General features: G+C 39.4%; 1 protein-coding gene across 3 annotated transcripts in view; it reads right to left on the reverse strand.

The window, feature by feature from the left end:
- LOC311432288 (uncharacterized protein) overlaps positions 1 to 24,807 on the reverse strand; it is a 235,122-nt gene that overhangs the window by 171,443 nt on the left and 38,872 nt on the right. For 2 of the 3 annotated variants that reach the window (XR_014689949.1, XM_084510549.1), the window contains exon 2: positions 9,334 to 9,431. Coding sequence is in view for 1 of the 3 variants with exons in the window: in XM_084510549.1 (XP_084366675.1) it covers positions 9,334 to 9,431 (98 nt within the window). In the remaining 2 variants the exon portion in view is untranslated. Of the gene's footprint in view, positions 1 to 9,223; positions 9,432 to 24,807 lie in introns of all 3 variants that reach the window. The other variant, XM_084510550.1, reaches the window with a different exon arrangement.

The raw sequence follows: 24,807 nt of genomic DNA on the forward strand, positions 1-24,807 counted from the left end.
TATTTATCATCAACAGCAATAGCTTTGAGACAATCACACTAACTTTCATATCTTAAAGAGGCTTTAAAATTCTCTCACAATATAAGCATTATGGAAAGAGTTGCTCTTAAGTTCAACCCAGTAGCACATTTTTTTCATTTCTCATAATTCAATTTTCGGCAGGCTGCTCAGCAAGCCTCTCCACTACTGCAGCAGGCAGCAGCATTCCTGCTCAGTGACTGGAACAGCCACGATTACATTGCCTGCTTTTTACGCTGTCTTGCACACTTTCTAGATCCCTTAATGTTGAAGAACTTGTCCCTACTTATGACTTCTTGACCTTACTTCTGATCCTGACCTTCACTCAGGTATGTGTGCTTACTCCGAGTCTTTAAAGGTTTTACTGAGACTATACCCTCATTGTGCAATCTGCTTTTTAGATATTTGCCCCACTCTAAATGCTTTTTTTTTTTCTTTTTTGAGGAAAATCTCATTTTATTAAAAATGGAAGAAAAAATAATCAAAATATTTTTCCCCTACTGCACGTTCACTTTATATGAATTCATAGGACTGAAATGAGGTTGCAATCAATATCCTTCATTTGTACACTAGATCTATTTTAACACCAATAAAGTATGCAAAAAAAAAAAAAAAAAAAAAAAAAAAGATGTTGCAGAAAAGAAGCCATTAACTGAGAAGTTAATAAACTCAGATTCACTCAGCTTTAAAACCAGAACTGAAGAGTTCTTAATAAAAACAGTCTTGTATATTGCAGCTGCTCACGATTCAGACCCTTGTTTTCTCTTCCTCTTACACAGACCCTACAATGGAGGGAAGCTAAAAGGCAAGGTCCAGAGGTGTTAATATGGTAAGCATCCCACTTTGTTTAGTCTCCTGTTCCACATAGCCCAAATACCAAGAAGTACCCATCTTGAAACAGAGGCACTTTGTCTCACACAAAGCTGGTAATTACTGTTAATTTTAAATGGCTGTTTTTAGCCTGGACAGATCACCCTTTCTCCAGAGAAGAGGGTGTCTGAGCAGGTACATACTCACAGGGGTAATGCAGTGGCTGAGAGATCGAGTGCCCAGTGTCAGCATGAGCTTGCCAGCACAAGCAGGCGAGCATGGAGAAGCAGCTGCACCAGTACCTGCACCCAGCCTCTCAGCCACCTTCCCCAGCGACTGAGCTCAGGCTGCTGCAGAGGAAAGTTGCTAAAATAGCTCCCATCCTACCCACAACTCTACCCCACCTTCTCTGGTATGTGTCCTGCTGTTTTGACAACACCCCTTCACACTAACAGATTGAGTCTCCAACACAGGGAATGCAGTTATTAATTTCTATTCTGTTTCTGTAATCAATAAGAAAAGATCTGTATATGCTTTAATAGTAAACAGATGTTTCTTCAGCACTGTGAGAAAGGCAGCATTTCTTACAGTTAGAGGCTGCTCAGAGGTTACAGAACAGCATGACCACCCCTTGTCAAAGAGGATGTTTTCACTTGGGCATAATTTAAGCTTAATCTTACCTAACCTCGTGTTACTTCATAATTTTTCATAGTGGTAACTTCTATAGATTAGATGTCTTGAACCATGAAGCTACAATTATGGAGAATTTAACTGTATTTATGTAGCTGACAAAAATTATATATCATTTCCTTGGTAATTATCCTTTAAAACACAGAGATTTGAAGGAGTATGGTTCAAAGGCACAAAAAGCAGAAAAGGCTCTGCTGCATAAGGACTTCCCCGAAAACTGCCTTCACACTTTAAAGTTAGCCTGTATCCTAAGTCTCCAAGCCTTTGAACGAGCTTGGATATCTGATCAACAGTTTTGCTTTCCAAAAACTTCTCCATTACTGGTTTCAGAAACCACTTTCCCAGTGTGGAAGGAGAACAGTGTGATGGTGTGGTGGCTTGTGAGCGGGGAGAGCTGGGGCCAGCTCCCACCCACACCAGCCTTCAGCCCCTTACTTGTGCCCTCCTGTGCACTGTTTTTGAAATAGTCTTGCTAGCAGCATGAATGCTAGGGAGGATTTCGTTACCTTGGTGAAAGTACGAGCACAGATGTAGTTATACCATAGCTTGTGGTTGTAGCACAGCATATTTTGGTTCCTGCATTAGAACAGCCTTCAGGTCTGCTGAAACAAAGCTGTTTTAACACAGTTCTATTCAGCAAAGCAGTCTGGCATAGGAGAGTCTTTAGCCCCTCTTTAGTTCAGATTCCTTATATAAAATAGTACTTCTTCAGCCCACAGCAAGAGCTGCAGTTTTCCATTGCAAAGCTTTTCACAACAATCTTGACTCGGGTACTGCCAGGATTCCCGTTGCAACCCATACCCCAGTGTTCATTCCCACAGCCCAGCTAGCTACGTCTGGGTAACACTTGCGTGGTTCTGTTACAAGCAGACCTTTTTAAAGGTCTGGCCTTTAAAAGTCTCTATTTAACACAGCTTATTTTTAAGAACGACCAGGGCAGGTTCACAACATGGCCACACTGCAGCTGAAAGGATGCTTTGAGACAGAAGGATAAGACCAGCTGAAAGGAAGTGTAGCAACACCTAAGCCAGTTTGCCACCCAAAATGACAGACTGGGGAACTACAGCTCCAAGCACGCAAGAAAGGAGTAATCCATTGAGATACATCATGTCAGGAAAACTGAACTGTCATAACAATATGCCTTAATTCTCATGTACTGTAAAATGGGCTATTAAATTCCAAAGTAAGACACTTGAGAGAGAACATCCTAGATTTCCTTTCCTACCCTTGTTTCCGCCCAGTGTTACCACATCATGCTGTTCCAGGATCACCTCCTGGCAGGTGCTGCTGACACAGTTTGGAAACGTCCCATCCTTCTGTGCCAAATTGCCTTCCGATTCCAATCCTCCCTCCCAACTCTTTCTCCTCATGGAGGACATCCGCTGTACCACAAGACTCTGCTCCATGGGTGCCAAACAGTAGCAGCAGCTCAAACAAGCTGTTTAGCTCAACAAAACAACCCTCCTAATACGCACACATGCTACCTTAATGGTTTACATCTCTCCTTCTTAAGGTCACTGTTCTGGATACCCCTAAATACTAGGCAAGGCATATGTTTTATGTATATACACATTATATATTATATACACACACAAGAATGAAAGTAAACTTCACCTTCAGTTGTGATGGGTCTGATCTTAATCTAAACTAGGTTGTTCCCAACAGGGACTTTGGAACAGCAGCTGAATCCCCCAACAATGGGATTTTTATTTGGATAATGCTAGAGTTAAAAATCTGGGCAATCTCAACATACTCAAAGCGATAAACACTTAGAGCTTTCATTGATATTTGCAGCATGTAGCAGCTTCTTCATTTCTAAGACAATCCTCCTCATCCAGGAAAGCACTTTGCTGCTTCCATTTTTAATCACTCCATACTCCAAGCACCAAAATAATCTAAAGGGGGGATGGATATTAATACAGTTCAGCATGAACCCATGTACTTACCTACAGAATTGTGTTTTGTGGTGGTTTTGTTTTGTTTTTAATGCACAAAGGCTTCTCCACATGAGGTGAAAGCAATGCTTGCTTTAAACATAAAAAACATAATATCCTCCTTCTGTACTTCGCACTGTACAAAAGAACTCTATAAAGAGAATCTGTTCTGGCACCTCTTCCAGCTGTGCTCTTTCTGCTGCGTAGAGAAAATTTACAGTATGGTAACCTCTCCCTCTGTCTCTTCCTCACTTAATCTTACAGAAAGCTGAAACATACATTTTTCATTTCACTACCCTGGCAAGATGAAAAACCATTTTTCAAGTTATTGATAATTTTTGTCAAACACAATGCTATTTCTGAATACTAACACAGTTTGTTTTTGAAGAAACACTCTTATTTATGACTATATTTTGCCAAAAGAATAATTAAATTATAATTGTTTCACACCCGAAATTTTAAAGTAGGACACACAGGCCAAAGGAAATACTATGTGAGGAAAACAAAAATACTTTAATTCCTCTAGTGCTCCCACAGCTGTACCCAAGGCTCCATTCAGCCAACATGGGGCTTCAAGCAACAGCATCAAATCACTGCAACATCAAGCAAGGATGAAAACAGTTGGAGAATTCACCAGTGTGAATGCCTTACATGAGAAGGCAAGCTCAATCTGCAACATGAAATCCTGCAGAGGCATCCTTTCCAAGAATCACTGGTTGTCAGGTTGAAGGGGGGAAAAGAGATAGAAAAAAAAATCAGGCCATTATTTTAGACTAATATTAGATCATCTCAGCTGTAAGGAATTGTTTGCATTCTTCAACAGGTCAGAGCACTGTTGCTTAAAATCTATTTAATTCCTTCCACAAATAAGGGTACATTGTTCTTCTTGCTTTAATGCCTCAGGGAATCGTTGTGTTTTAAACAAAATTTGAAGTGTACTACCACAATTCTTATGATGTATCTATGGAAAAAAAATGTTACACAATTCCTCCTACATTATTCTCTGTAGCTGTCTCTGCACTAAATCACGTTCATTAGCAGAAGCTTCAGAAGGTCTTCTTCCTACCAAAAAAAAGAAAAAAAGAATCCCCCAATTTTATATTCTTGTTGTCTGCCAGCCTTGATGCTTTTGCAAAGATTTTCCTGAAGACAACTGCTCCCGTTATTTGCCTTCCTGCTTTGCCTCATACCTGCTGTATTTATTTTCGCCTCACCAAAGGAAGGTTTTAAGTCAGCTCTCAGGCAGTTAGATCCTATGGCGAATGGAAGTCACAGTTGGAAGATTAGAAGTAAAACCTTTATCCTAGCTTCCCTTAAAAGGTCAGCTTTCAACTGAATTACAAATGTCATGGATTTTTGCGCTGCTCATTTTCAACCCAGTCATATTTTCAAAACTATTTGTAAAACAAATATTCTTGAGCGGTTTTCCCTATGATAGATGACAGGGATTCCACTTGCTTTGCGAGGGATGTCTGATGAGCAAAGGCCTGTCTGTGCGAAAACATTATGATGATCCATGGATACAAAAAAATACATGCCCAGAAAACCTGTTTTCCATCTGCCAGCAATGCTATGCTGCCTCAGAAATTGACCTCTGCACCACGGTGTCTAGGATCATATACTGCTTTGGATGTAGGAACTGAGAGCTGCAGAAAGCAGCAGCACACAAACAACAATGCACAAAACACTCTGGGAGGGGTTCTACAGTCCTAAAAAATCTGGAAGACACATGCCCTTCACAGCTCGAAAGTATGCTTCTGATATTAAGTCACTGCTCATTAACTGCCTGTGATGAGCTAGTAGTCTTAACAGATCTTCCTTCCATGTGCTGACCCCATAAGCCTGTGCTTGAGATAGACTAATTACTGTCAGGGATAAAAGTCCATCGCATTGCCTAAACAAGAGCCTGTGGAAGGACTTCTTTCCATTCCTTGTAAGGATACCATCCCTCCTCCAACACCTTCTCACCAATGTGGAGGCACCAACAACAGGTGGAGTAAGCCATACCACGTGGACCTATTTTTAAAAATAATACTAAATGAAATTTAGTATTTCATACTAAATGAAATTGCACCTGGTGTTTAATCCATATCTGAATAGACTGCACTCAAAATCTCAGTGTTTCTAAATGAGAACAGAATCTGATTTACCTTGTAGCGAAAGATAAAAGAGTCATTCCCTCAAGTGATGAGAAAGCACCTGACAGAAAACACACACAAAAAACACACAAAATTCCAAATAAGCTGTTCCTTGCTGAATATTTATATTTAAATTGACAGCCCTGAGTTTGGTAATGTTAAAAAACATATGCAATAAAAGTATATACAAAAAAAAAAATACAAATACAAATAAAATAAAAACAATACATGTAGAACATGGCACAACTTAGACATAGGTCTTCGGAACAGATGTGAAACTTCAGAGGTACCTAGAAATTTTCTGATAAAGAGAACTACAAAAAAGGGAAATCATACCACTAAATATACCCCTCAAACAACCGTAATCTGGCTTTGCTAATAAGATAGACAAAAGTAAGCCAAGAGTCTCCTCCCATCAACAAAAAACTCGGGTGGAATTTTGAATCATGTGTGTTCACACCTGAGAGGTAAGGTGCTATAAATGCTGTCATTGATTTAAATCTTCTACATGATTGCTAGTATATGTAAATCTGAGAAGCTCACTGAATTCACCAATGTTTCTTCATGAGCACACACAATTTTCCTGGGTACACAGAATTTATATACAAGGACAAAGCTCCTCACAGTCAGCTTTTAAGCCTCCTCTAAGTTCCATGAAATTTTCCAGGCTTTTTTTTTCACAAACTGTGTCACCAAGTTTTTGTTGCGTCTTCCTCTATTTTTTCTGTTGGGGATGATGGCAATCCACCATTATGCGGTATCTCACAGGCACAGCTAGCCTCCTTGATGCTAACAAAGGACTGGAAGTTTCTTGGTAAGACCCCTCCCCTTCTGGCTACATCCTATTTCATATGTATGCATATACGTTTACTTTGTTTCACAACTACATTTTAAATGTAATGCCTTGATTCTTCCTACTCAGAACGTAGCTCAACTGTAGTGGTACTTACAATTTCACCTTTTACATTAACAGCATTTCTACCTCTTCTCTGACTGCTGATTTATATACATATTAATTATTTTGCTGATGCCCTTGGTATTACATCTGATACAACACAAGACAGGTCCAACAACTTGCCCTTCATTTTCTCAGTGTGTCCTCTAGGCCCGTATTCCTATATCCATGCTTTCAGGTCATGTTAGCGCAATATTTATTTGCATATTTCATCAATTTTTCCTACCGAAGGAATATGCGCCATGTCACTCATTGATTTTCCCTTTGGTTATAATTAGGAGAAAGCTTATCTTACTGTCATCCTATGAATATCCAGACAGTCTCAATGCCCCAGTAAAGGTTCTTCTGGAATCATTTATCTCCAAGTTAAATGATACTTAATTGTGTAATTTTAAGAAGGAACCAAACATCACTACCATCAGAACAAACAGCATTGTCGTTGTTTGTTTAGAAGAAAGTCACACAGATTACTGAAAAGGAAACTTTATGTTAAGGAAAGTCTTTACAAAAAGACTAAGTCTGGGAAGTATAGAAGTGCTATAACAGGCCTTTCTACAACCACGTTTCTTTTTGCTGCTTACCTTAAAAATCTTTTTCCAACATGGACTACAAAGAAATGCGGTCAGTAACTGTTATATATTCATAACAAAAATGCATGTCACATCCCATTTCTATAAAGCTACACACCATGCACTGTCTACATCATCTGGTGGTATACACTACACCTATACGCAACCAGACCTACCCTGTCATTCATTCTCCAGCAATAACACTAAGATCTCTACCCCATCTTAATAGCTGGCCACAACAGCACAGCATCAAGATGACATCAAACACTCTAAATCATACACAAAGATACAATTAACTAAAACATCACCCAGAATTGTTCATCTATCAGGCACTGTTTATAAAGTTAAACAGTCAAGATCAATTTCTAGAGGTTTTAAACTGAAAAATGTTGGTTCAAGCCTCCTCTGTTATAGAAAACTAGAAACCTAGATATATGCATGGGGTAGGGCCTATCAGCAGTATTTCTCTGCTTTCAGGAAGACAGTGAATCAAGTAATCAGTGTAAATGAACCCAAACTTCAATGGGAAGTTGAGAAGGAAGAGGACAACAGGAATTCAGAAAAGCCAAACCCACATTTCAACTTCACCAGACAAGCTGAGATCTCTGGGTTCTTTGCCAACAGCCACAAATTCAGCCCACTTTTCAGAGCTGCAGAGGTAACCAGTAAGTGTCTCCTGTGCTCCAATTAGAAGTCGGTATTGTTCAAACTGGGAGATGGCCAACTTTTTGAAAAGGTCTGTGCCTTTTCCACCAAGGAATACACAGTTTCTGCTATCTCCTTGGGACATTATCCCTGCTCTGAGGCTGGATGGGGAGGTTCCCCATCTGCAACCCTTCTATTTCCAGGTAAGAAAAAATTCAAATTTCAAGAGCTACTTGTATATTAGCTTGATCCCACTTAACTGGCAGATGTTCCCAAAGATATTCAACTCCCTGTCAGCTCCCCAAGCGCTGCAGTTCCCCGGAACAGTCAGTGGCAGGCAGGACTGCAACATGGAAAGTGGCCTCCTACATCAGCCTACAGAAGGAAGCAGCCCCTCTCCTTTCTTCAGGACAGAGATCAATAGCACAGAATAAATTGCATTTTACAGATAAACTGGACACATCATCTCATCATTAGCAAACAGTGTCTCTCCTACTCAGACAGATTTGGACCACTTTTCTCCCTACTTACCAGTTAATGACAAACTTATTCATTGCTTCAAGTCATTGGCTCTGCTATCTAGTTCTGCATATTTCTATGATTATTAACAAACAAACAAACAAACAAACAACAACAACAAAAACAAAAACCTCAGACTCAATGATTCTTATTTTCTTATTTCAGCCATTGTTTCCAAGAAAGGTACGACAAGACAGCATACAGTGCTCTTATGGGCAAGTTCAAGGAAGGAGCTCATTCATGACAGCAACCAGAGAACACAGGAACACTTCCATGAGAAGCTAACTGGTAAGTGGGGACAACAGAGAGGACAAGCATTCTCGAAAAGCAACCTTCTTCCCATTTCTAGCCCTTTGACCATGACATCAACCCCTGTACCATTTCTGATAAACAGCCTCCCTTGTGACTGAAGCATCTGCCTAAACTATTTTAAGATGCCAATATCTACCCAGTCACAGATAGCATTAAGCCCAGCTATTGTAGAGAACAGCAGAAAACATTTTAACATTAATGTCTCATATTTACAAGGTTTATATCCAATATATATAAGCCACAGACCTACAGCTAACTTTGCATATACACATAAGACCAAAAATAAAATACATATGGATGATATCATACAGCTTTGCACACTCCCAGTTTCCACATTCACTAAGATTTGTGACATCTGAACTCTAGTCACAATTTTATTTTTTATGGCCAATATTATAGCTTTCAGACTGCCATCTGTTTCCCAAAATTATTTCTATTGTCGTGAACTTGAGATTTACAGCCAAAGCTGATAGAATCATTTCTGAGCAATATATATCAAGGGGAGAAAAAAAGCAGTTCATACAGAAGAGCTGACTACTGTCTTAATTATTGAGAAACTGCTACTTCAGAAGAGCAGCATGGGGATTTGACAAAATTCATAATTTCAGAAGCACCATGCATATTAAAACTCACCAAAAGTTGCATTTGACAGTGGGAATCAGATGTCTTCACAACTTCCAATATTTTTAACCTGTGTTTCGCTGTCCGGGCTGATTATTCCAGCAGTTTCCTTTGTTGCTCACCTCAAGCTGATATCAGGCCACCCACCAGTTGTTTGTATTTCTTTTAGCTTTTGAGACTCTGGATACTGTTTATAGTTCATCTGCTTTTTTTTCTTCTTCTGTGGAAGGAAGACATCATTATTTGCTTGCTTGTTTTGTATTGCACTACTCTACCTAGCACATTATCCACTTGGATTACAAAACAAGTTGTTGGCACATGGCTTTATGTTCATGACAAAAAGATCCACATGCTGCTTACTCCACTGCCTACAACATTGGCTTTGTGCCAGAGGTAAACGAGACAAACTCTGACATTCTCATTCTGAGTGATGCAGACACAAATCTCACATACATATCACTTCATTTATACATTGCAGATAACAGTTGTCTGCACCATCGGCCAGCCCTGTTACATGAGAATAACATTCAAAGACTTATGTTCCAAATCATGAGGAATTACACAACTCCCTGTGTATTCCATATTCAGTTAGGCAAACAAAAGATCAGAAACGTGCACACACACTTTTATTCATACCCTCAACATTCAAATGTTTTGTGTGTCTCAGTGGTATCACAACTTATTTATCTAAATAATTTTGCAATTAATTGCAATAATGAGCCCCCTCATGAAGTAACACAGGAGAATTTAATGAAAAGGGGAAAAAAACCAACAACCTTGTTCAAATGCACATCAGTTTTTGCAAAGCAGTCACAACACAGCAATATGCTCACTGATGCGCAGACAGACACAACCGAGTCTGAATATGTGATTGCTCAGCTTCGACAGCAACAAAGCTGCCACGGGTCTGCTATGCAGAGTTGGAATGAACAGAAGATTTACAAGCACTGTAAATGCTCTTGCTAGGGTTATGCCTGGCTCTACGGGAACACGTGTGTGGTATATAGCAGCACAAGTGAAGCCAGATGATGATGAAAGGCAGCACCTAAGTAATTGCAGTTCTCCTTTTCACCTCGGGGAACACTAGGAGAACACAACCCAATTGATGGGATTAGCTTTCCAGCGTGATTACCTGCCAGAGGGAAGCTGATGATCACAGGCAGGTTTTACAGTAATTTCAATACCTTTGGTGAGATGCTGGCAAGCACAGGGTAAACTCTTGTTCTGCGTGGAGAGCTATGGATCTTCCTTGTGGAACTAGCCATCTGCACACAGCCAGCCACATGCACACAGTCTGCAAATGGACCTTTGGAACTGTCTTTGAAAAGCCTCTACAATATGGCTCTGCTATTAAGGGCAAGCATTACAAAGCAGTGATCTTTTTTCACATGGTCGTATTCTTTGCAATGCTGAAAAGATCACTAGATGTAGCAAACACCTCTGCTTGCCAAACACAGCAACTCTCCTTTGTACATTATGCTGTATTACAACATGGACTATATTCCCTCCCACTCACCCAGGTGCATCAGTGTCAAAATGAAGAACACTTCTGGTGGAGAAATGCAAACAGGCAGATAAAAGATTGCTCTAGAAACTTCACTTTTGCATGAATTCATCCTCATCGTTAAGCCTGCACCTTTAATGTGTGAAAGCTTCCCACTAAAACACTGTCAGCCTCATCTTGTTTCTGTAAACACAGTTGAAGTGAGGTGCAGCACAACAAAAATGTGTTACAGTTCACTGACCTCTTGAACAGGACAAGAAGATACTCAGAAGTAGAGAATAAATACAAAATAATCATTTACAAATATGAAAGGGAATGATATGAACTCTTAAGGAAAAATGTAAGAATTACAGAGAGTGCACTGTTCTTGAAGATATCTGTATATTTGCAATAAACTGACAAAACTTGAAGATGCAGTGAGATGTTATTTGGAGAATAACATCTATGTTCAGCCAGTGGGGAGGGGCTGGCCACACTTTTCAGGTGACTGCTTTGAAGGCAGACTTTGCTTTAGAGAAGGCAAGAAAATGAACAGTAATATCAAGGAAGCTAGTTGGAGCTACGCCAGTGATACTGAAGGAAAACTATAGGACAGAAAGCTCCACAGGGAGAAAAGAGAACCTAACATAGCATGCTTTCTCGTCTTCCACCAAGTGCTGCAATAAACAAGGACAATCTGTGTTTAAGGTACACCTATTCCCACTTAAATACAATGCCCCAGGACCACAGTGATTTGGGAGGGTAATTCTCTTACAGCAAAGTACTGGTCTATGTGTGGAAGACACTCATCTTCAGTGGGCTTCAAGGCAGGTGTTTGGTCCTGCACGTTGCAGATATGCCCATCACTAGCAGGCAGTCTCGTTTCCCATAAGACAGAAATTGACACTTAAACTGCGGAAATGCACTTACCTATCTACAGATCTACTAGATCCGCATCCCTCTGCAGCCCTGTCACCCCTCCCCATCGTGCTGGGATTTGGCAGAAACCTGCTTGCCAACAATGCTGTGCCCTCCAATTGCCCTGCTGAATACCGAGGGCAGTACTACCATACATCTCCACCTGTGATTTCACCTGAAGTTGTGAGCGCTTTGTACTCTCAAAATCTTCAGATTGTGCTTTTAGTGATGCACCAGTTGGTTTGTGCTCACCAAAATCCTTGCAAACTAATCTCAGAGTTTGCCTTACACATCATCACTGCAGGAAAGGGAGACTTTCTCGTTCTCTTAAGATGTGGAATTTATATCTGGCAAGCAGACTTTTGGTTGCTTCAGATTTCCAGTAGGTTTGTCGAAAAAAAAAAAAAAAAAAAAAAAAAAGCAAGAGCTTTGTCAGTTAATTATTACTAATTAAAATTATTTTATTTTAAAAAACCCTTTCTGGTTCAATATTTCCTAAATGGAAATAGCATTTAGATATAAAATACACTTCCACCTGTATTTCGATTTTACTTTAAGGTTTTATGTTAGCCTGCAAAAGCATTACTAAATGATGTCAGTAAAGTCAAGTCTTTGGCATTTGAAACAAGGCAAGCAAAACACTTCCATTCGCAGCATGGGAATAACATTTTGAAATGGCCAAGTTATCTAGGCATTTAGTTGAAGTGAATGACATCAAATGTGTCTTTGGACTTGTGGTCTTAATTCGTAGCTACACACGTTTCTTTTTTCAACTCTGACAACAGAAGTCAGTATTTTCTACAAGCTTTTAAAAATACCTTGGAGAAAGAAAAGAAGGTCCTCTTTAAAAGTACAAAAATCTTATTAAAATACTTAGTTATTTAACCATATAAGTTAAGCTAAAAAACTATTTGTCCTTATGCGTATATAATTATCAGAAAATGGCCATAATCTAATGGTCTAGTACAGTGGTCTCATAATTTTATTTAATGCTTGTAATAAAAGTACAGTACAATTCTTGCAACAGAGGGTCAAGGCACTTATACTGGCAATTAAGCTAGCACTTGCCAAATTTGTAATGATCTTAGTCACGTGTGCCCAAACCTGGCAACTGTCCGAAGCACACGATTTGATGCTTGGCTTAAGCTATATCCCTCAGTTCCCAATTCTCAACTGATGCTGGAAAAAACTGAGGAAAGGACTGCAAACACAGAAGGAAGTCAAGGAAAAAGAAAGGGATGAAAATGCATAGCTGCAAATGTAAACAAAAGAAACAAGAGAAACAGTTGAGTGGTAGGATTTCCATTAGATATTTAGTTTGTTTAATAAATTCATTGAACTGCTATAAACCAAACGGGCAATTGTGAACTACTTCCAGTCTGTAAGGGGAATTCATGACAACTGCAACCTCTTGCAACTTTTAGATACACGGGATGCACTCCTTGGAAGATGAGTATATTCACAGATTGTGGTGTACAACCCTTGGTTATCTTCAATTGTGTTTGCCATGTATTTGCAAGACACTCAAGGTATTCTGCAAGTCGAGCACTGTTCTGCTGTAGCTATGTGGCTAGAAGCGCTGGTAGTAGCCACATCAAAGTCAGCCTTCTGTTTTGCTGGGCATGAAGGAGTTTGGGCATGAAGTAGTTTTGAAAGCACTGATGCTTGCTAAACACCAATGAGAAGAGTGGGATCTTTGGCTGCACACAGGGATGTTCAGTATCCCTCAGGAAGTTTGCAGAACCTTCAACCTCCCAACAAAACATATGCTTGATTTAAGACTTCATTGGCCTGCTACATCTTCTTTTATATGTAATATTAATCACTATGACAGAATAACTTTTTGGCAAGTTTGTTTACAAGAAATGCATACTAATGCTTCATAATCTTCATGTTAGTCTCACTGTTGCCAGACAAAGCTTTCTGTTGTAAGACAAAGTTAAGCCATGCTCCAGGAACGTTTAGTGTAGAAAAAAAAAAAAAAAAAAAAAAAAAAAAAAAAAAAAAAGTGAAGTAGAAGATTTAAGGAAGGCCATCAATTTACCAGAAAAATGGTACAGGTCTTCAGACAGAACTCTTTCTGCATCAGTATTTCTTATCCTGATCTATGGGCAATTTGGAGTATTCAGCCCGAACAACACCACTGTTTTAAACAGAAAAGAAAAAAACGTTGCTATGTATCTACTGTTAATAAAGCTGATTTAAAATTTTGGGAAAACCTGCATCCTGCCAGCTGCCTACAAAGCTGGAAAACAGGTTCCTGCTGTGCTGATAACCTTGAACACCCTGATGGCCCAGGAAGCCTGCTGCGTAGGGAACAGCTTAAAACAAAAACCTGTTTTTCTTTCAGTGGTACTATTCACTGTGTTTCTCCTCACAGGTATTTAAACTACATTAAAATTCTATTTTTATTAACATTTGATCAACCTTAGTACCAAAATAATTCCTCCTTCTAATCCCTTCCCCCAACACACACACCAGCTAGGGAGAACATTTTCCTCCCTATGAAAATTGCATGGGAGAGAAATTCTCTTTCCTAGCCAGCACCATCTGGATGTAAAGCTTAAAATGTCGAGAGGGCATAAGGAGAACTACAGCAGGCCAGCAAGTAGATGGGGAAGGCTAATGTTAATTTGCATAGTCATTAAAATTCAGTATGCTTCAAAGAGATAGAAGAAAATTGAAGGAGATAATGTATAAATGCAGTAAAAAGGAACAACAAGGAGAGATAGCCTAAAACCAGGAAAGTGGAAAAAAAATATTACTGCAGACATCAGGGGAAAAAAAAGTTTCTGTACTTCTAGTTGGAAAACTGAACTTGAGGAAGGAAGCTACTGAGTAACCAAACTTGATATAACACTTTAAAAAATAAACAAACACTTTACACGTAAATCCAGCAGATGCTTCTAGATCAACAGTTCCCACATTTATTTGGACTGGGGTTTCATCCAGCAGCAGCAGTTATTTCCAGACCCCAACCCCCTTGTCATTACCTAGAAGAAGATCAGAGCTGCTGAATACTCGAGACTCTGGATGGATAGTCACTGCTCCTGGTACTTGGAAGTTCTTTCCCAGTTGGACTTTATACATTGAGACAATAAAGCACGGTGAGTGCAGAAGAAGAGTTCTTAGTGCAAAAGTACCCTGAAGCTACTGTAATTGGTCCAAGCAGGATTTTCTCACTTCAGGGGACAGCATGTAACAGGCACATCCATTTCCATAATTACCGCAGAGCACTAAAATGGGCCAGGCTGTCCTCCCCCTCACACAGGCGTGCAGGCAGCCTTGTAATGTGACAGACACAGGTTCATAAAGGCACTTTATATAGATTTTTCTACATCTTTCTCCCGTATTTACACCAACTTCCTCCACTGAACTCCATAATCATGCACATGGGAAACGTTTTTGCTCTCTCCATACGACTGCATTGTTCTGTACTAAAAGAAGAAAGATCAGCGTGCCATGCATCAGATTTGAGATCTTAAAGACATAATGGAGCCTCCAGAGCTCACTTAGCATTAACTTTATCCTTCTCACTCTTCACATTGGAACCACTCCAGAGCATGAAAGTTAAGAACAGAAAACTGTACAACATTCAGCATGGAAGAGTAAATTCACTTCATCTTTAAAGTTTTACGTAAACTTTCCTCTCCTAACTAAATAATCACTAGAACTTAGAAGAACATATAGACTAGTTGGAAAGAGTCTAGACATGTGGTCCACCATCAGTGTCCAAATGCCAAGCATACACAAACATAAAAGCCATTGGTGACAGAAGTAAGAACCTGAATTGCAGAAGGGGAAAAAATAATCCAGCAGAATGTGCCAACGTCAATATTTTATGCATTGAACCACAGGATATAACAGAAATGTTCCACCAGCTCTTTTCACCAATATCAACCACACATTCCTTGTAAATCAAAAAAGGATTCTCCGCATCTTGAAAGTATTACTAAGACAGAGGATAGAGTATCAGAGAGTGCTCTGCAGGCTTTACAACAGCCAACTCATGCAACGTACCACCCAAGACACTTCTATCAAATAGCTAGGCTGAACTAAAGAACTATTCCTAGCATGAGTGTATTATACATGGCAACGCCTCCATAAGGCATGCTGGTACCACAATCAAGATAAAAGAAATTTCTGAACATGTGGGAAGGAATAGCCTCAGGCTGACACCTGGGGAAAGCAGCTGGCACTAGAATAAGGCTGGCTGGGCCTTCTGTAACCATTTGTCCATAAAGAAACAAGCAATCTTCACCTACCTGTGAACCAGGGCCTTTTATCAGCATAATATGCACAAAAGCTTCCACAGTCACAAAGCCTCTCTGATGCCCCTAGGAAAAGGCTCATGTTCAGCAACAAACTTGAAAACGTGAGCATGAAGAAGTGTGGGACCGTGTCCAGGAACAGCTGAAGAAGCAGCAGTTTGTTACCTAGGCCTGCTTTTTGCCCTTTCCTCTTCCCAGTCTTCCTTCTTGTTTACACTGCTCTCCTTCTTACCTTCCCTTCACTAGATGCAAAGTTATGATTTCATGGCTTTGTTATTAGCTTTAAGTTTAACTTTAAATTATTAATATTGAATTCTTACAATCAATATTAATGCTATCCAGCATAAGAAAGTAGTACACATATCTCTGTTAACAAGTGGTGATATGGAGTTTGTGATTTTGCAGAAGACAGTTTTTGTTTTGTGCTGTGACCTTTGCCATGAAAAATGAGAAAAATAAACCAATCCCATGAAATTGCTTCTCCTGGAAAAGTCTATACACTGGGGTTTTCACTCTGTTCTAACCCAACACCGTGTAAAAATTACAGGATCAAGGGGACTCCAAGGAGATACAAAAATGCATGCACCTAGTCATTGGCAAAATAGGCCCAAACAAGGTCACGGAGGTGCCTGCATTTCACAGCAAGCTATCAGGGCCTGGTGGAAGCACCATGTCAGTAGAAGTGTCAGATGTGGCAGACATTACATGTTTCATCACTTTTCTTCTCAACTTCCTTAAGAGTTTTTAGGATTCAGTAAGTCCCAAATTCAATTCCCACCCTAGCAAAGCAAATCCTTGGAAGCAAAAATTCTTACCGGGGCTCAAAGCTGTAGGATTTGAGGACTGTGTATTTGTTTGCTTAGTAGAGCTTTCAGAGCCCCTTCTTTTACCTTATTTATTTACTTCTTTATTTACTGTCTATATTTAGCGAAGCGCACAGCCACTACAACCTAAAGCACCTGAGTGATGAAGCTGGGGTGAGAATTTAAAGCATGCTAGCTCTCAGGTCTGTAACAACAAGGTACCAAATCAGCAAGATTCAGATCAAGTCTCCACAAACCACTTCTTCATTTGCCAGCTCCTATGACTTCAGACTCATAGTCCTAAGCAAGCAATATCCCCATGCTCCCATTCTGTCACTCTAGATTTTGTTGGTGTGCACGGAGTTGTCATCTTGATTTTTGACACACACAAAAAAAGCAAGTGGTTTGAGAAAGTAAAAAATAATAATAATTAAAAAAAAAAAATAATTCTCTCTCTCTCTGTATACATATTATTAATGAAAGCCTAACAGACTACTACTAGGGATTATTTATTTATTTATTTATCTATCTTCTTAGGAGTCACGATCTCTTCAGAATCAATTACAACAGCAGAAATAAGACAAGGTGCTTTGTTTCACAAACACATGTGCTTAGAGCTTTAAAACTGCATTAATTTATTTCCTGTCCATGAAGATGTTTCTGTAACTGCTTGTATCTGATCACTGTCAGAAACAACATTCAGTGCTGCTGACTCCCAAATGTTAGTCAGTAATTTTACTTTATTTGTGGAACCTATGTTCAGACATATCACCGAGTCTGTAACATTTTAGGATACTCAGAACTAGAGCTACAAGACAAACTGACTTCTTGGTTCAGTTGACAAGCGCAATCTGGAGGTAGACTGAAGTGAAATCAGGAGGAAAGGGGAGGTCCCCAATATTATTTTAACTACGTGTGCTGTAGATTTGAATTCACTGCTGCATTCAATACATTAAAAAGAAAAAAAAAAGGGGGGGGGGGAGTTAGGCATATGATATTTGGCCACAAGACTTTCTCTATCAAGTTGAGCAATAGCTAATGCATTTTATTCATCACCTTATATTTCCTCTGAAAAGGCCTATTTCCCCTCCTCATTAAAAACAAGGTAAATAAAAATAGATATAAAACTCAGTCTTCTGCCCCTAGTAGAAAGTTAACAATGGACAATGATTTAATGCACAAAGCAGGCACATAAACTCTTTCACAGAATTACAGAATGGTTTAGGTTGGAAGGAACCCCTGGAGGTGATCTGGTCCAATGCACCATGCTCAAGCAGGACCACCTAGAGCAAGATGCCCAGGACCACATCCAGGCAGCTGGTTTGTGAACACCTCCAAGGAGGGAGACTCCACAGCCTGTCTGGGCAACATGTGTCAGCGCACAGTCACCTGCCCTGTAGAGAAGCACTTCATGATGTTCAGAGGGAAGCTTCTGTGTTCCAGTTTGTGCCCACTGTCTCTTGCCCTAGCACTGGGCACCACCAAAACCAGCATAGATCCATCATCTTTACAGCCTCCCTTCAGGAGCTTATAGACGTTGGTAAAATCCCCCTGAGCCTCCTCTTCTCTGGGCTGAACAGTCCCAACTCCCTCAGCCTCTCGCAGGAAAGGTGCTCCAGTTCCTTGATCATCTTTGTGGCCTTTTCATTTCTTGATATGATTTTTTGGTTCAGGCAGGAATGGCTAGAGAAGCAACTTAAAGGGAGCAAAAAGCCCCCATACAGATTAAAAAAATAATAATAATAAAATCTAGAAATGTGGGACAGATGCTGGAAATATACCTACAGTGCCAAAGCACTGGTGAGATGCAGAAGCACAGAAGCATGAGGAACAAGCAATAAATAAAAGAGAGAGCAAATTTTCAAGGAGAAAGAATGGAAAGAAATAAAATATAAGGAAGAATCAAATGCAGAGGTTAAGAAAATGAGTGCTAGAAGAGTGTGTTGAACAGAAGGTAATACAATGGGGCAAGATCCCATTGTATTCTGCAAACCCCTTGATCCAAAAATAAAGATAGCATCCCTTTGGGACAAAAGAGCAAGGGGGTCACAAACAACACGAACACCTGCACCTTTCAAAACACAGCCAGGTTTCAAAATTTTGCCAAATGTTACAAGCTAGGCAGGGCCTGGCTCAGAGGCCTCACAGAGATCTAGGTGACCCAGCTGGTGAGCTGGTGATTGCATGGAGGTGGATGCTGTCTTTGGAGTTACTCCTGATCTTCCTTCACGTTCTTGGATGCTGAGGAAGACATTTCTGACCATAAGGTACAAATTAGATTGGGCTCACCTGAGCTTAGAAAGTCCATAGGTATTTTACAGGACTAGTCATTTAATATTCTGTTTCCTTGCCCAAGTACCATTCTTAGGGAGCCACATTTCTGACCTCATCTGCTGCTGAATACTTTCAATCAATTGACCCAGCCATGACCTGCAATGGGATTTCCATGATTTGTTCTGGAAATTATTGTGCCTCTCAACACTGTCTCTATCCTTGTCAAAAAAAAAAAAAAAGCACTCTATACAATTAAGATGATAATGTCTGTGTGAAAATAGATGAAAACCATTTGTCACATCTTTTCCTCTGGAATATTCATTGCTCCTGGGAGTTAATCCATATACTCTATTTATAAGATGAAACACCTTCTCTCATTTTTTCAATAAATATCATGAAAATACATTAGATTGCTGGGATTTATACAGAGATATTCAGCAGGCCTTTCAGGGCTGTCAAAGAAATTGAATACGTGGTTCTTCTACACAGAGTGCATTATCTGAATAAATGTGTATTAGAAGAATTTCACTTCTTATCTGTGTCTGATTCATTCTCAGACAAATATATACGCACTTTCGCTAATGCCAGTGAGGTCGCAGAACACAAAAGAAAATACATCCTTGGGCTGCTTCTGTAATATCTGTGATAGAAAACTGACCAGTAATACTAGTATATTAAAAACAAACAAAAAGAAAAACACACCTCTTAAGGTATAGGAAAGGGAGTCATTTATTTTGCTTGTTTCATCTTTTCATTATGCTTGGTTTTATTTTTCTGTGTTTTACCTTGTAAAGCTTTAACACAGGAAACACATAAAACCTGCAATAAAGTCTTTATCAATTGCATCTTGCACAAGAACACAGAGCACTTTCCAATAGCTCTTCATTATGGGGAGCCAGCACTAGATTTAGAAGGGCAATTAGCTTCCTACTATTTTGAGGCATACACATGGCCACCAGGCCACTTGCCTGTGGGCATGGACAATGTTGCAGCATTCACAGACCTGTTTAGACAGACAACCAGGACATGCCTATAACCAGGTTTGGCATAACACTTGTCTCCCCTAAGCTGATATAAAATACAGAGGTGTTCATCAAGGAGAACTTCAGGATACTCATCTTAAAGAGGTGTCATGTAATTATTACAATAGATCCTATTTTGTCAATCTTTCTCGAGTATTTTTATTTTAGTTTCCCACTTACAAAACAAATAAGTTACTTATTTCTTAAATGCATTAGAAAGAAAAGCATGGATGTGAAGATGGATTTAAAGACAATCTCTTACTACTCAGGAAAAGATGACATCTTTTTAAGGGGCAAGTGAAATCTGCCATCTTCCCACCTAAAGGAAAACTATCACCAGAAAAAGACTGGTGATGAATGCATACTAGCGCAAAGAAAAGTCACTTGGACTCCTGTACCTGTGGAATCACTGGTAAAATTGCTATATACTTCAAAAATACTTGCAAGAAATAGGAGAAATTGCCTAAGGGGAAAAAAAATATAGCATGACTTCACTGAACAAAGACAAGTGCAAGTGCTACACTTTAGGCTAGGGAACAGTTCTGTGGGAAACTGGCAGTGGCATCAGACAGCAAGCTGAATTCGTTCTCATGGAAAAGGCAAGTCTGGTGCTGGGTTTTTAAATAAAAGCACACACACAATGTATTCTTCCATAGCTGAGCCCTTTGAGACCCTAGCTACAAAACAGCATCACATTTTCAACGCTACACTTTGAAAAGGTCATGAATAAATTATAGGAAGTCCAGAGGATAACAAAAGTTAGAGGTCTAGAAAACCCAACCATGATGGAAAAACTGAACCAACTGGTTTTTTTGTTGTTGTTTTGTCTTGTTTTGCTTTTTTTAAAGAAATAAATAAAGATGACTTCTGGAAGAATTAGTAATACTTTTCAAGTTCATTAATAGTCGCTTCAAAGAGCAAAGGAGTCTTCTGTTCTCCACACAAATTGTTATTTCCATTGCATAAATTGGATTAAATTTCAAATTCAAATTTGACAACAAAAAGCCTTGAATGATCAAAGATAAAGCACTAGACTATCTTTAGACTGGGATATCTTCAAATTTCCTGGACAGCAATCTACTTACTTTTGCAACAGAGCAAAAGAAGGCAGGCCTATGACAATACCATGAAAACATGCAGGAGCTTGGAACAGGCTTCCTCTGTGTCAGAAAAATAACTACAGGCCACAAAATCTGCCTGAAGAGAACAGATTGGCAAGATAATCAAAAGGAAAAAAAAAGCTGGAAAAGCTCAAGCACAGGCTAGCCCAAATCTCCGTGTTTCATAAGCGAAAGGAGCTTTGAGCAAGCAACTCACCAGCCAGCACTCAACAGCCTTGGCCTTACCATCCAGTGAGAAGACTGAAAAAGACAGGTGGGACTGAACAGAAGAGATCTCTGATTATAGACCTGCTCATTCAGTATTGAGGCGAAGCCCAAACATCTGACTGCACCTTTCATTAAAGCACTACAATCATGCATGCTTGTAACTGCAGAAAGCTAAGAGCTAGAGAGCCAAAATTAATTTCAATTACATGTAAAAATCACCCAGGTACTCACTGGCTGAATTTCCTATTCCTGATTAAAGTGGAAAGATGGAGCATATTACAGCTGTCTACTGCACCACTGGCTTCCAGAAATTCAGTAAGGGATCAAATACTGGCCACTAGTGGGAGAATGTTACTACTAATAACAAGTGAATCGCCAACAGGAATATAAAGGTAAATTTCAGTGGGCCAGCACTGGTTGGGATTGTTCCCTTGAATACAACCATAGGCTGCCATCAGAAAAATGGAACCAGTCCTGTGTCACAGCACAGCCCCAACCTCTTCTCACAGAGACCTCCCTTGCAGCCTCCCCACCACAGCTACCAACACCTCAACATCTACAGCAAATTTAGTGGGGGTAGATCTACACTAATGTAAATAGATTGGCTGTGGAATCCACCATCCTCAGAGAATTTCTTTGAAGCTGGCCAATTTGGAGTAGGAAACTGGTCAGGACAACCTCCAGAGAACCTCCTTGCAACCTAAATTTTTCTGTGATCCTGTGAAAACATTCCAGACATATCAATGCAATTTTAAGTACCATTAACAGTGTATATAAAAACAACCCAGAGATCAACTCAAGTCCCAAAAACAGTTAAAAAGGCAGAGTTGATAACTTATCATTCTCCTTGGTGTTGTGCTACAAATTTGGTCTGAGCAAAGAACGATTGGATGTTATAGCTCACTAACAGCACAGATAGTTGAGAAAATAAGCTGACACAAGGTCTGATACTGAGTAGATTTGGCACTATGGATTGTGCCATGTTCAGTGGTAACAGGACTGTTAGCAGCCAGAAAGCAGTTTGTGAACCTGAAATTTGGTCTGTCAGGCCCACAGCTCCAGGGCCCCACATCTCATAACCTACCTTCATTCACCTTTGTTCAGAAGGTGAGGACATCTCTTTACTTTTGTAGACATTTTGGAGTTTTCAAAAAACAGATGTAAAAAGTTTGTGTCATTTATTCTCTTGAAGTTCCAAGTCCTGAGGAAAATCAGATACTTGAATCTGTCAGCAGCAGTTCCTCACTCTCTAGATCAGTCTAGAGAGTGAGGAACGTACACTGAGTAGGTATCTAAACTGCATTTTCATGGCCTTTTAGTTTCACTAGTCTCTTTGAGATAAAACGTTAAAATATGATTTTAGCAAAGCAGATTATTCCAGTCACTAGGGAAAAAAACAACTGAATGATTGCTTTGGCTCTGAGCAAGTTTAATCTTTTCCCATCAGTTCCTATCCTCTTTCTTTGGCAGTAAGCAAACTTCCTATCTGACCACGCTCCTTCTATGAGCTTTGATCTAAGTTATGTTTTGACAGCATACAATTAAAATACCTTTAAGTTAAAGAGCATGATTAATGTACATCCATGCCTGTAAACTATCTAGAGAATTCATTCAATTAAATATCCACCAGTTATGGTAGAAGGAGCACAACCATTAAATTTTTATCAAGAAAGGATAAATCAATAAAAAAGATTTGTAAAAGAATCCAAGTACCCAAGATCTACTCCCTTCCATTAATATAATATTTTGCTTTCCCTCCTCAAATGGCAGATGCCAGACAATTTATTCTTTTCTCTGAGAACAAGAACCTAAACTTAATTTTATGTTTAAATGTCATTAATTGCAGATTTTTCTGTTCATATTGGAGAAGTTGTATTACAATACAAAGATCCTGCAAAAAATGAGGAAGAAAATATACAGCTATATGGACATATTAAAATAGATGACTAAAAGATAGCTAACAGTTTTATTTTCTACTTTGTCTAAACATCTTTCTTTGCTCGATTTGCCTCCCTACACATGTCAATGATTTTTATCTGGTTTTAAATTACCACATCCTAAAATATGCTGTGAAACTTCTGAATGCCCATTTCCTCCTCAAGCCATTCAAATTCACAAGCAACACAGGCACGATGTTTAAAGACGTATACATTACTAGCTATACATGCTACTTATGAACTGTTAGCAAGTTAGTGATTTTCTCATTTGCTATCACTTAACAGAAAAAGTGACAACACATATTAAACATTCATGTTTGCACTGCTGACTTTGGTATTCACTAGTGCCCCTCTACTGCTCTGCAGTTCAGCATGACATCCTGCATCTCCTAAATAAAAACACTGTAAACTTCCATCTCGATCTGGAAACGTTCCAGAATTTATTAGTTCTCCTACTGTGAGAATGGAGAACTGCTCCAAGGGTAAGTGTTGCTATTTTCCAGGTTGGCAGATCACATACCTCTGTTCCCATCACACAACCAAAAGCCACAGTCCATGCCCCGTACAGTTAGTCTACATCTGTGCAGCAGGTCAGACTTTAAAAAAAAAAAAAAAAAAAAAAAGAAAAAAAAGTGCAGCATATGAACTTCAAGATACACTTTTGAATAACATACCTCTGAAAAAAATGGTAGCCAGGAATAAATCACATGTACTGTAATGCAATACGATGGCAAGTGACACCTGTACTATTTTGCAGGCATGTAATTACTAGCTAGTGTTTTCTCCTCTCACTTCACTGTTCCTAGTATTTAAAAACAACATATATGTATGCTCCTGTATTTTAAACCTAAAGAAGCTAGCAGTGCTAACAGGCTAATAGACTCTTTCCTAGCTGGAAGGAAAAGGCTATGTGCTACAGAAGCAGAAAGACAATCTGACAGCTGTCCATTATCACTTTTCTAACCTTGACTTGTCACAGATAACAGATGCACATGCATCGTAGCCAATGTGCTCCACCCATTTCCTTTGTACTTACTAACCCCAGATGCAAGAAACCTGGCTGCAGGATTTGTGGTAGCAAAGATTACATTTGTGCTCTCCCCTGGGGAGGAAGGGGGAGTGTTGTGGAAAAAACACAGCTCAAAAGTGTAGAGAAAATAATATGCTTGCTTTCATTCCAACAGCGTTTAGGTGGACATTGGAGAGAAAGTAGATGATTATTGTATCACAGATCTGGAATATTTATATAGAAAAAAGGGCAAACCTTTACATTCCTGGGGGAGGCAGTCAGGTCTCTGTCTTCTAAAACAATAAAAAGAATGGTTTATCTGAACTCGCTTCAGGAAAGATATAACTACCTTTCATTTTTATGCCAAAAGTGTGTGTGTGTGTGTGGGGGGGGGGGGGGGGGGAGGAAGAAGGGGGAGGAGGACGGACAGGATTAGGGGATGCATCTGTCAAGCAAAAGGTAAGTATGAAAATAGCGTTTGGCTGTTTAGCTAACAAATCTGTAATGGGCTGGGGTATTTTATTACATCATGAAAAAAACATAAAGATTAA

This window comes from Aythya ferina (assembly GCF_964211825.1).
Source record: "Aythya ferina genome assembly, chromosome: 2".
Classification (NCBI taxonomy): domain Eukaryota; kingdom Metazoa; phylum Chordata; class Aves; order Anseriformes; family Anatidae; genus Aythya; species Aythya ferina.